Here is a 12,853-nt window from a genome sequence, read left to right as displayed (position 1 = left end):
AACATTTTTAAACTGCAGCATACATGGAAACTCACAAAAAGCTAGACCGGAAAAGACAAAAGCTCGTACACATCTGGAAAGCTGGTGGCAGAAGTGGTTTCTTTTATGACAGGCTGACAAAAGACAAGTGACAGGAAGAGAAGACAAAGACAGTAAAGAAAAGAAAGACTAGAAGCAAATTTCTGAGTGACTGTGGGCGTTTTTGTTTCTTACAAATAAATAAACACAAAAAGAAGAAACAGAACAAAGATGATCATACTCAGAAAACTTTCATTCCAGCTGTACAAGCTGTAGGCTTCTTTTATGTACACACTACTGTACTGGGTGAATTAGTGCAGATAAAAACAAAGACAACTGTCAAATAGATGCATTGACTGAGATCAGTCCTGCTGGCCCATTCATACATCTTTTACATTATAATCACATGGATCCTGCATAAAAAATAATCAGACAAGTGACTACAGGAAGATCACTTTACTATACTGCCATTGTGCCATTGTCTTAATATGTGGTGCATTTGTGTGATAATAATGAAAAAATACAGCTTTCTGTGGAAACCTGACAAAATTCTTATGAGTATGGATGTTGGCGATGCAGCACAGATAGCCACATGATGCTAGAGCTCAGGGGTGGACGAAGTGCTGAGGACTTCAGGGTTTGATGTCGAAGTTTGCGCAGGTCTCGCTGCAACTGGATGAAGTGCTGAGGTGGCCAGAGCCACTGCCTTCTGTGAGGAACACACATATTGAAGATTAGTGTTTACATGGAGTACTCTAGCTTAGCAGCTATGTATTCATGCCTCATGCACTTTATTAGGGATAGTTTGTGTGGATACCTGAGCTGGTGAGAGACTGGCAAGACTTGGACTTTGCAATGAGTGTGATAAGACTAGCAGCAGTGATCCAGCCCTCCTTAGAGGTACTCAGGTTACGTACAAACCTGTGACCAGAAACACAAACAAGCGCTTTATTATAGTAGTGCTGCTATATTGTTGTGTTCCTAATAGGCAGCATTAAGACTGTATTCTCACCATTGTCTGTCATCCCCCTCTCTGACCAGCTGCACCATATCTCCGCTCTTCACCGAGAGCTCTTGAGGGCCCCCCCTCTCATAGTCTGCCATTACTGTGTATTTACCTGCACTCTGTCCCCAGTCATAATGAGAAGCAGACAAAAAGAAATGCTGAAATTAGAAAGTAACGACTCCTGGCAGATGAAAAGTAAACAGTAAGATATCATCTAAATTTTCCCTCAGAATGTCCAAACAATTTGAGTAAAAATGTGGGTCAACATGAAAAGCTGTGGTAATCAATACTTTTATATCAACACTGGATCACTCTATGTTTCCATGCAGTTGCAGGAGGCCATTTTCTGCAAGGGTTGCGATAAACAATTATGTTTCCTTCCAGCAGTTTAAAGGCACCAGACAGTTAGCAACGAGCCGGTGAACATAATGTAGGATTTGGTATTTTTATCTCAGAAACAGGACAGTAAATGCTGGACTTACATTCCTCAGGAAGCCAGAACTAATAATTCAGATTAATATTAACAAGACTGCTAAAATGTCTTAATAGGCAATTTTACACTGTTAGTGTTGTACATAAATTTAGGTTTTTACCTGCAAATTTATGTTTTACAGGTTTGTACATTCAGTTTGAGGCTTACAAACCTATGTTGACACGCTGTGAGGCCATGGCTAGCATGTTCTGTTGATCAAGTGGCAGTCAACTGCTGCTACAGGTAAAACAGTCAACACCCAATGTATAGAAGTTGTTTGGCCATCATTTAACTCACAACTTCTCAGACTGGAAAGCAATGCGCAAAAGCCTGAAAGTACAAACCTACAAAATTAACTTTACAGGTAGAAACCTCTGTTTACAAGCCCACCTTTTTGACTCATTTAATGTTCCATAGCCAGATGGTAATAAGTACAGCTACAGTTCACTGCTGCCAATTATTCTACATGTATTAGTTTCAACAGACCTTTAGGATAATATTGTCAAAATCTCGGTTTCATGGCTTATTGAGGACTTTTACAGACAGATTTTGGATTTACACTTGTGCACTAGATATGCAACACATTACCAGAGACTTGGGATATTGCATTGACTTGGGATATTGCATTGACGTGTATTTCACTCCATTAACCAATTGTAACCACAACAGCACCCACCCTGAACCAAAAAACCAACGCAATCTTAGCTGTTTGTCCCCAAAATGGGAGGTGAGGTCCCATAATCTGTGTAATCAGACGTTTCTCTCCAGTGTTATTAAGACTTTGTAAAGCATTGACTCACCAGCTTCTTGCTGTTGTCGTCTTCTGGGTCAGAGTTAAGAGGATCCTCAGCACTGGAATAGCCATCATGCTCCTCCGAGGCATCCATTGACAGGGAGGCCTTGTTCCAGCCTGAGAGGAAGAAAAACACAAGTGTTAGTTTACTGCAACATTTCACTTCAGCTGCTGTCAGACATGCGCATGACCTGCAGTGAGACCTACCCGTGGGAAAGAGTGAAAGGAAGAAGCACAAAAAGCTCTCTTTAATTCCCAGCGTGGCACAATCAGTCCCAGAGCAATTATCAAAAACTCTGTCATGCAATGCTACATTTTCTATCTGACTGAAACTAAGAAATAAAGGTGAAGTAAACATTTTTCCACATCAAATGTGAGTGTCTGTGATTTACACTAAGCCTGCAAGAAATGTGGCCAGCTGGATAAAGCAAAAACAGAGAGAGAGTTTTACAGTAGTGAAAAGACTGGATCCAACACACAGCCAGCATGAGCCAGGTTGTGCTAGTGTACCTCTCCACTTTGTCTGTAAGAGATTAGAGGTGCTCAACCACCTGGCCCTGCTCAGGTGGAAGGGAGGAGGACCTGCATCTGAGGGACAGGAGGGAATGGAAACACAGCCGGTCAACTCACCCTGCTGCATCTTCAGCCAGTCAAACTCAGTGTTAGAGACCTTGGCTGTGCTCAGGTATCATGTATCAACAACTAACTAGACAGGGAGAGTCCATAGTTGCCGCTGAACAGACTACATACCTTTGAAGCCGAAAGGTGTAGGGTCACTCTGGCGCTTTGTCTTGTGATCAGGGCTGGTGGGGGATCCTACCATGGAGCAAGAAAAGGGAATGAAAAGTGGTTGTTGGAGGAAAGAAATAAGCCACAAGCAAAATAATAACCAGGAAGTACATTTTACAAATTATGACTTTTTTTTTTTTAAAGTATAAGAAATTTTCAGTTCTAAGAATCACAGACAATAAATTATAAGGGTTGGGGAAAGACAACTAACACAGAGGTAAACTAATTCTAATAAGAGCAACCACAAAACAGCCAAATGTTGTGTTGCTTTTGAAAGGAAAACATTAGATTGAATCAGATTTGATAAACCTGGGGTCTACAGCTGTGCAGTACCTGGCAACAGGAGGACTGTCATGGGCAATGTTAAACTTTTATCATCAGTAGTTGAGGGCTCTGTGGAGGGAAGCATGCAGGATTTGACCTACTGACCAAACAGCTTTAAAATGTATTAGTCCTCCTTCCTGTATATAGCTTGGGAAACAGTTAAAAACATATTTGGAAACACTTTTTAACTTACTTGCCTAGAGTTATATGAACAGGAGGCTACTGCTAGCGGCTGTTTACACTAACTTGAGACTTGAAAGACTTGAAACAGAAGCTACTAGTCTGGCTCTGACTGTAAGTAAATCTGCTTGCCAGTATCCACAGGAGGACCTAGACTTAGATTTTGCATAGAAGCTGCTGACATGCTCATATTGCCTATGGCAGTCTGGCTGTTTTGATCAGCTGAAACTGTAGCAAACACCAGAGTTTGTGCTGCTTTTGGATGTTCTAATCAAAGAAATGCCAAAACCAAGTACCAGGGAGCAACATAAGCAAACTGTTGCTTCACAATGCATTACATTTGATTTATTACAATAGATAAGTTAATCATTCTCTCAAAGACCTTTAAGAAAGAAAACTATGAGAATCTCAACTGTAAATTCAGTTCGTTGTGATTATTTTAATTGTGGACTGACCTGATGCCTTTTTATACATACATGCTTTAGGATGCATTACATTAAATAATACCTGTCCATCATGGCGACTGTGGTGCCTATCGCTGTAATGAAGCTTATACTGCATGTAGGTGTTAATATCTATTATAGCTGGTTTGTTTCAACTGTAGAAAAACTGAAGTGTAAAAATGATCAATTGTGAACTTATTTTTTTGCCTGAAAGAAGCAGTCTTGTCATCACTGTACAGACAGAGTGGTATCGTAACTCTCAGCAAGAAACAGATTAAGTGTATCAGTAAATTCTTTAAATGACTCAACAAAATTCTCGTCTACTACATGAATAAATACACATTTCATTTCACTAATGCATAAGATCCGATAAGTTGGATATGAAATTAACAATAGCCTGAGTTACCTTTCTGAGCTTTGAGGTTACTGAAGCCCTGTAAAGTAAAGCGCTTTTTAGCCACAGCAGCTCTGTCTGAGGTAGGGCTTGTCACAGCCTCATCTGACCCAGAGGAAAAGCAAGAGAGCGGGAAAGGAAAGAAGCGGGAAGGTAAGTCAAGCAATTGTAAAGGGAAAAGCAATAAACAGGGAAGAGTTTACATTATTTTTGGGAAAAGACAGAAGTTAAGACGTGGGTTAATCATCAGACACAACAGGGGACAGTATTGTCTCTTGGTTTCTCCACTCACCTTTTCCCGTTTGCTTTGGTGAAGAAGAGGAGTGGGCATCAGGGCTGCAAGGGTCCGCTCTCTTCTCCTCTCCCTTTTTAAAGCCCTTCTGAGCAGACTTGAATGGACTGTGGGTGAAGAAATGTAAAATGTGTGAAGCTTCAACAACTTCTGGAAGGAATGTTTGCAGGATTTTATTTATACACAATCAAACAATTCATTTAAAATGTTGAGAAAGAACACGAAAGGCAAAAACAAACCTACCTGATACTTGGTGTTCCACTGGATGCAGGAGGGAACTGGAAAACTTGATCTGGTGCCCTCTGCTGGCTGGCTTCTAAAACAGGGACAGCAACTTGAAAAAAGGATGTTACTGCCATAATCATTACTGGTAAAATATCAGCATTTCAGTTAATCATAAAAATGGGAGGTTGTCCTCTTTCTGTACCTCTACACGCCTCCAGCTGGGTTGTCAGAACCTTCCTGATCTCATTGACCCAAGTGGTTTTTACTTCTGCTGATGGCGCCTGAAACACAATGTCAAAATGTTTGCACAAACTGTATAACGCTTTCCACTGTTACCTGGAGGAAGACAAGCACATACATGCCAACTCTATATTGCAAAAGTACATAGTACTTAATATATAAGTTCTAATGTTATTTTGTTATTTTAAAATGTATTAACTTCAAGAAGTTCCATAAAAGATCAAAAACCAACAATGTACAATGCTGAGGGCCTATCTATAGATCTAATTTCCTAAAACAGCTGCACTGTGATTGTGGCCGTCACTACTAAAACAACAGTAATTAGTCAGTTTGTTGGGAGTAATAGACAACGTCACCCACGTCATGGGGTGGCTCAATTCTGTTTTTAATAGCTTATGAAAACCAGTGAAGCTCTGTGACAAATCATAGTTGATTTTAGCCTTTTCATGCTGACGGTTAGAAAACTGGGTAATATTACCAGACTATTAATCTTTGTACGTTAATGTACCTGAACAATATAAACCTCTTCTCTGGAGTTGCACCATATTTCAAACTTCTTGTTGTCTCCCTTTGCATTCTCAGTAATGCCCACAGCATTCATCTGTTAAAGAGAGAGAGGTAAAAATGCAAAACATTTTATTAATACAAACAAATGGCAGTGTAAAAGCCAAATGCAATAAAACTCAAACAGTGCAGTCGCAGAGGTGCTCACACTCAGAGACTGTTTGAAGCTGTATGAGGGAGCTTTCTCATAGCCTTCCCCATTCTCTTCCCTCCTTTTGCAGAACAGCAGGGCCTTCTCGTGCAGAAAGAGGTGTCTCTGCATGGGCTTGAAACGGGCCAGATCCTTAACCTTGGCATGACCTTTCTTGTGCTCTGTCCACACACTGAATGACCCCTGCATCAGCAGCTTGCCCAGCTCACTCAGGTTACCCTGAGTAAAGAGTTAAAGGGAAAAGATTATGTGAGATACAGCTGATTTACCACATGCTCTATTTAAAACATACGAATATATATGGCTGCAAAAAAAAAGACCATTTTCATAACTGATGAATCTATCAACTACTGTAATGTCTTCACATCTCAACTGCACATTGCAACATTGCACCCCCCCCCAAAAAAATGAGGTTGTGTATTATTTTTGTTATAACATGATTTTTGCTTTTTTATTTTGCATCTTAAACATTTGCCTGTAGCTGCAAATTGGATCTGTGAGTACGTTCTTTTTACTGTAATTCTATTCATGCCTTTTTGCATCAATGCAAATATGTGCTCGAGACCATCATAACATCAATCTGGTTTTTAGACAAGATCACATTCAAATTTCACATTCATGGTGTTTTGTCTTCCACATTTATGTCAATGATGTCAAGTATATCACACAGCTATTCTCTGATTCAGTGAAATGTCTTACCTCATATCCTGTGATGGCAATGAGGTGCATGGAGTCATTGACAGCCTTAAGGATGCCTAAGATGGAGGTCAGCGCCTCCTGCAGGTCATCTGCCCCCTCACACCCCTTGCTGTATTTCAGCATCTCCTGTAATTATATTACAGAAACATGAGCAAGCAGCTCATAGCAATGACTAAAAAAAAAAACAAAGTCCCACTAAAAACTCAATTTAACAGTCCAGCTGACTTGTTGCTGATAGTATCATACCTTCAGTAGCAGCTGATATTTGGTAATCCTCTGAACAGGCTTCAGCAGATAGGAGTCTAAACCCAGCTTATGCTCCAGTTTTTTCTGACACTCCTGATACAAATAAAACAAAACAAAAAACTGTTATTTCAAATAAAACTCAATAATCAACTTTAAGTTAAAGAAGCTGGATTTGCAGATGTTTTTTTCACCTGGAAGAAGGCACAGTCTGAGCACTGCCTCCAGAGGCTCTCAGAGCGAGGCTTGTTGTGACAGTACTTCTCATAGATCTGCAGGTCTGTCATCTGAGCACAGCAGTGAAAATTTGATTTGTATTTAAGAGACGTTTTCATCAGTACAGCTGGATTTACATCTTTGTGCCCAAAATGTCATCATTCCCTCACCCTCTCAAGAAAACACCTTCCAACCAACTCTGGGCAGTCAGTGTACTGCTCCAACTCCCTCAGAAAAGTCCTAGAAACAGCACACAAGAGTAAAGACAAAAAAGAGTCAGATAAAAGATGAGAACTACTGATTGAAATTATCATCTTTGTTGGCTTAAAACATGCCACAGTACAGATATCATCCATGACAGCCAGATGGCGCCCATTCACCTCTTGTGGAAGTGGTAAATTTCCAGCATGTTGCCAAACAGAACATCCTTTTTGTTCTGCAAAGGAGCAGGGATGAGGTGACACATGGCTGGGTTATCCATCTCAGAGGCATATCCCTGTAACCCACAAAAAAGAGCATACAATTTCAGATACAGGTAAAATACATAATATAAAACCTTAAATATGATAGTAAATACCTGCAACACACAGAGCAGCTCCTCTACGTATGCTCTCTCAGTTTCCAGCAGCTCGTTCATAACATGTCTTTAGACAGAAGAACAGAGTCAGACAGGTAGAACAAGGTCAAATAAAGGATTTGCTGTCCTCAGAAAAGACAGATGCACAGCACTGTAGATAGGAGGAATGTTTTCACACAGTCTATCTGCTGTTTAATTTAACAATAGTTGATAAAGCAATGTCTGATCCCTCACCTCCTAAGCACTGCTAGGTTCTCCTCCTCCTCTGTCAGAGAGGCATGTCTGTTAGTCTGGGAAAAAAACAACACTGGATCACCATGAGAAGCAACAGACATGATGAACTTTAGAGGACAAACAAACCAAACAGTGTGCAGACACAAACCAAAACATGACAATACTCCACTCACTTTCACACAGTTGTTCCCAGAGTCTGTCTCTGAGCAGTTTTTCTCCTGCAGTGCTCTGTGTGCTGCGGATGAGGAAACACCACCATCATATTTAGGTCATTAAAATTTCAGAAGAGAGCAATGTTGACCTGTTGTTTCAATATACTGTCACTGCAAGTTTTTTACTGCAAGTTTTAGGTGGACGTCAGTCAAAGATAATATTTGAAGCACCAAACACATTTCTTGATAACAAGAAATCACTAACTTTTTTAAATGTACATGTATCTACCACTCACTTATCATTTCTGACTTATTTGTGTTTACAATGAAAATGTCTACAGCATTCCTAAAGTATAAAGGAATAAAGTGACATTCATGTTTTTCACCTACTCACACTAAAAAATCTGAAAATACTCTGCACAGTAAAGAGTACATGGTGTGTCTGTGTGCAGACTGACCTGGTGAACTAAGAGGGGATTTGATGAAGGCCTCAGGTCTGGGGGCTACAGGCTGCACTGGCCTGGTCTGTTTGGCTGCTAGCTTTTTCAGGCTGACCCTCCTCTTGTCAAACATCTCTTGCATGGACACCTGCTTCTGGAAAACCTTCTCTACTTGATCCTAACATAGGAAAAAAATAGCCAATATTTAAGTACATAATTCAAATATTTAGTATTTTAACAATTTAACAAATACAAAACTTCTGAGACACTATACTGGTTGCCATGACAACTGACAACAACTCCTATAGGCCTCATCTGTTCACAAACATTTCATCAATTTGCCACAAGCCATCAGACAATGACAAAGTGATATATGAAATGCAACAAGTGTTCTATGGTTGGTCCTCTTACCCTCAACTGCTGGTTGAGCACAGTCTCATATTCTTTCCAGATGATACTAAGTTCTGTCAGCTGGTTCTGGCCTGCATTATCCAAGTAACGCTCGAGCTCCTGCAGGGCTAACTCAGCACCCTCATGTGACTGACACTTGTCTACTGGCTGAGATGCCAGCAGGTATATACCATCATCAACCCATTTAGAAGCCTGAAGAGGAGAGAAGGGAAAAAATAATCAGTAAAAAATAAAACGACAAATGAGACAAGATAAATGCAGTAAGAGCATCTGAATCTTTTCTTCATACCATCTCCAAACAGTGGTGCAGCTCCATGGCTTTGAGGAGGTGGTCTTTTCTGGTACTGAAGTTGCCGCTCACATTGTTGCTGGTTGTTCTGAGCTCAATGCATTTGGGCTGAATGGAGTCTTCAGCATAGTGTGAGTTCTGGATAAGTTCATCACCCTCACGAGACAAGGCCAAGGCTCTGTCCAGCACCTCCTGTGGACCAGTGTTAAGTGATAGTTATTACCTCTGCAGAGGATGTAGTTTTTCTAGTCTTCCTACAGGTTTCATCAAATCTTAACCAAATTTGCTACACTTGACAGTCAACCTGAAATCTGAAACTTGCTGTAATTATTTATTCTACATATTTTCTAGTCTATTTTGGCTGTGAAGTTGTGCTGACACATAGTGCCTAAACATCTAGATGACTATGAATGTATTTATATAACTGTTATTCTGAAACAATCACAACTGAGAACAAAGCCCCATTATAAGGATTAGCTATTCATACCATAGCTAGACAAAGCTTTTTTGAGGGGTTGGGTATTACTTACACAGACTCTCTCCTCATAGCTGGTGAGTTCACAAAAAATATGGTCAGCATGTGCTGGGCTGATCCCAACTTCAGAGAAGGTTGCAAGTTTTTCAGACACCTGATCCAGCAGAGCCCTCACCTGCAGCAGAAACACAGTCAGTTTTCAAGTTCTCAAAGCAATCATGGAGATTGAGGTCTAGGACAGACAACTGTCGGCTCACCTCTCTATAGTTGTGCTCAAAGTGGCGCAGTTGAAGGCACTGCTCCAGTTTGCTCTGATGCCTCACCCAGAACTCATCGAAAGCCCTTTCTGTTTCATCCAGCTGAGACAGCAGCCTGACAGAGGAGCAGAAGAAATGGGAGCAGCCAAAGACAGGGATGGACTATAAGCAAAAGTAGTTGAGTGGTACAAAAGGCAGTGGGGGAATGAACAGCGACGAAAATGCAGTAGGGATTCTCATATTTGGATTTTTTTTTTCCTGTGTTTTTGTGTATGTTACATAGAGCTAATGATGTTGCCAGGAGAATCAATTTGTTCTTCATTGATATTACCTGAATGAATCAAATTCACTGCTGAGAGGCTGTGTAACTATGATAGAACTACTGCTTATGTTTACTCCAACATATTCATTTCTAACTTACTATAAAGTGATGAAGTGTGTTAATAAAAAGTCAGTGCCTTTTGCTTGTGACACTGACAGGTTTCTGGTAATGACATTTTATTTATTCCTCTGGAGAATCAGCCTAATTCTGTCTGGGTATAAGCAGCTATTCTGGAGTAGTTTCAGCCCTAGCAGGTCTAACCTCTGCACTGTAGCCAGGTTCTCCATTTCATCCTGGTTCATATTATGGTCAGGGTCTCGTGTCACAGGCTCATTGATGCTCTCCAACAACCTGCTACCCTGACCCAGAGCCAGCAGCAGATCCTCCTGTAGGTACACGGGTATATAAACTGTAGATCACATGTCATCCAAACACACAACTAATGTACTTTATGAGGAAATACAAAGAAATAATGCTAATGTTACCTTCATTTTGTCTTTCTTGTTGGTGTGTGAGCTGAGCAGGATGGTTGTGGCCTGGATTTCATTTGGAAGCTCAGTTTCAGCTAGCTCAGTCCCAAATGACTGCAGGGTCTGTGCCGTTTTTTTTACCATTAGTGCAAAGCCTTCAATAGCCTGAAGCATACAAGACAAAGACAGACTGTCTGTATGAATGCTCATGATGAGATGCAAGAAAATGCCATATCTGCAGCGTCTCCATTTTTTTTATTCAGTTGGTACAGTATGATGCTAATATGGTCAGATGTAACAGTACTGTTAAATGGCTATTTCACTGCAGTTGTGCACAAGCATTTTTATGGAAAGTTTTGTGTTTAAATAGAAATGTGTTTAAATGAGCTTATATCACACTTAACCTGAGCTTCTCAAAGCAGACTTCCAATTCTCCCATATGTTTCATTCTTGTCTTTCTCACCGTCTGCATGTATTTACTGTATATATTAAATTAATGCATCTCTAAAGCTGTTTGTGTTAGCTGAGGAAGGGAAGGAGGTTATTTTCTCCATGCTGATCGCTCAGTGTAAGGCTGTGTATACTGTACAGTGTACATACAGTACGATGAGATATCCACTTCTCATGGCAGTACTCCTGCGTTCCCCCCAGTTCCTGGGTCAGCTGGGTTCGGTCGATGTAGGAGTGGAGCTCAGTTATAGAGCTCAGCATGATGACCTGATACAGAAACACCCCATTACCTATATGTCATTTGATTAGAAAATATATTAACTCTGATATTTTGTCATTTTGTTTGTGAGCTTGTTGCAAGGGGATTATAAAATATGTACACATTTTCCTACAAGTGACTGCACGCACCGGCACCTTCATCTTGAACTCATCCTTGTTGAACTTGAAGAGGATGTCAGAGAGCGTGCGCTGGAGAAGGGTGGTGGGCCTCAGAACCAGAACCAGCTGGAGGTTCCCTGGGAAGGAACCCTGAAATTAAAGAGTAGATGGAGACTGTCACATATGTAACAAAGCAGACAGGATCCTCCTCCACCCTGAGCGTATTATACATCACATGTTCTTTTTAATGACAACCAGCTCTTCTTCTACATTATTCTCCCATTTCCCACCAAAAAAGAGAAAATGCTCACTCAAACACATTCAAGCATGTACAAGGAGTGTGTGAGGTATATAATAACAGGGAAGATGTGGGGGATGAAGGGCACCATCCTGAGGCAGAGACATTAATCTTCATAACCCTTAGACACTGCTGCATGAATAATGAGAAAGAATCACAACTAAATCACATGAGTGTAGCCACATGAATTCAGCTGACATTGTTAAGAACTGGCATAGTTTTGATGCATTTGTCAAAGTAGAATCATGAACAAGGTAAAGGTTTTACCTTTTTTTAAAGCCTTTTGACTCATTTGAGATCAAATGTTTTGTGATTTTTGGCTATTTTAATTAGAGTGCCTTGACATGAAAATTAAAATAGTAATCTCTAAGAAACAGCATAAAGCAAAAACATCATATTACATGAAAACTGTTTATTAGATGCCTTTGGAACATCCTTATTAATCTTTCTCATATGTATCATGCTATGTATTTAGCATACACTCTGCTCAGTTAAAAGAACTAATAAACAGGTACTGCTGTGAAAGCATCTGGATGAAGACAGACATTTATGTGGAAAGCCAATTCTTAATGCCGCTTTAATTAGCTAATGACCTAAATGGATGGTCAACCTGATTGGCCATCCTCCCTGAGTGAAGTGAAGAATGCTTGTCTAAGCAGGAATGACAATGAATATACTGTTAATAACACTTGGGATTTGCTCTGTTAATGAAATTAATACATCAGTTCACTGTTTGCCCTTGCTCATCTGCTGGTAGAAGGAGAAAAGGCGTGTTTAAAATGTGCTGCAAAGCAGAAAATTGGATTTTCAAGCAAATTACATTATATTTTCGTACTGGCAATAAGTTTCACTGCATGTCTGTACTGGGTGATAAGTTCCATGCAATATGGTGAACATGGACAGCCACTGTTTACCTTGATTCAATGCCAGATATAAGATCCAGCTGGTGTTAATCCTCACTACTGCAAATGAAAATAGTCCCCTAATACACTATTTAGACCAGCGTAATGTGTTTAGAAACCTACATTTCCGCTCGGTGATTAAAGAAAAT

The 12,853-nt window shown here is 40.3% G+C and overlaps 1 protein-coding gene across 15 annotated transcripts in view; it reads right to left on the bottom strand.

Moving 5' to 3' along the window:
* Positions 1–52: 52 nt before the first annotated feature.
* Positions 53–12,853, bottom strand: part of mcf2lb (mcf.2 cell line derived transforming sequence-like b) — a 32,283-nt gene continuing 19,482 nt past the window's right edge. For 9 of the 15 annotated variants that reach the window (XM_033324994.1, XM_026296306.2, XM_026296300.2 and 6 more), the window contains 29 exons: positions 11,535–11,654; positions 11,277–11,393; positions 10,692–10,841; positions 10,468–10,592; positions 9,885–9,999; positions 9,683–9,802; positions 9,153–9,344; positions 8,864–9,055; positions 8,471–8,630; positions 8,034–8,095; positions 7,861–7,916; positions 7,627–7,693; positions 7,430–7,545; positions 7,220–7,289; positions 7,028–7,120; positions 6,837–6,929; positions 6,591–6,716; positions 5,889–6,110; positions 5,685–5,777; positions 5,139–5,217; positions 4,955–5,045; positions 4,712–4,818; positions 4,432–4,524; positions 3,040–3,105; positions 2,800–2,877; positions 2,297–2,406; positions 1,031–1,143; positions 836–939; positions 53–727 (listed from right to left, as the gene is read on the bottom strand). In XM_033324994.1, coding sequence (XP_033180885.1) covers positions 651–727; positions 836–939; positions 1,031–1,143; positions 2,297–2,406; positions 2,800–2,877; positions 3,040–3,105; positions 4,432–4,524; positions 4,712–4,818; positions 4,955–5,045; positions 5,139–5,217; positions 5,685–5,777; positions 5,889–6,110; positions 6,591–6,716; positions 6,837–6,929; positions 7,028–7,120; positions 7,220–7,289; positions 7,430–7,545; positions 7,627–7,693; positions 7,861–7,916; positions 8,034–8,095; positions 8,471–8,630; positions 8,864–9,055; positions 9,153–9,344; positions 9,683–9,802; positions 9,885–9,999; positions 10,468–10,592; positions 10,692–10,841; positions 11,277–11,393; positions 11,535–11,654 — 3,207 coding nt within the window. In that variant the 3' untranslated portion in view covers positions 53–650. The remainder of the gene's footprint in view (positions 728–835; positions 940–1,030; positions 1,144–2,296; positions 2,407–2,799; positions 2,878–3,039; positions 3,106–4,431; positions 4,525–4,711; positions 4,819–4,954; positions 5,046–5,138; positions 5,218–5,684; positions 5,778–5,888; positions 6,111–6,590; positions 6,717–6,836; positions 6,930–7,027; positions 7,121–7,219; positions 7,290–7,429; positions 7,546–7,626; positions 7,694–7,860; positions 7,917–8,033; positions 8,096–8,470; positions 8,631–8,863; positions 9,056–9,152; positions 9,345–9,682; positions 9,803–9,884; positions 10,000–10,467; positions 10,593–10,691; positions 10,842–11,276; positions 11,394–11,534; positions 11,655–12,853) is intronic. The other 6 variants (XM_026296308.2, XM_026296295.2, XM_026296296.2 and 3 more) reach the window with 5 other exon arrangements.

The sequence above is a fragment of the Mastacembelus armatus genome, chromosome 21 (genome assembly GCF_900324485.2).
Source record: "Mastacembelus armatus chromosome 21, fMasArm1.2, whole genome shotgun sequence".
Taxonomy (NCBI): Eukaryota; Metazoa; Chordata; class Actinopteri; order Synbranchiformes; family Mastacembelidae; genus Mastacembelus; species Mastacembelus armatus.
The sequence above is the reverse complement of the archived record's forward strand: the minus strand, read 5'-3'. Positions and strand labels throughout refer to the sequence as shown.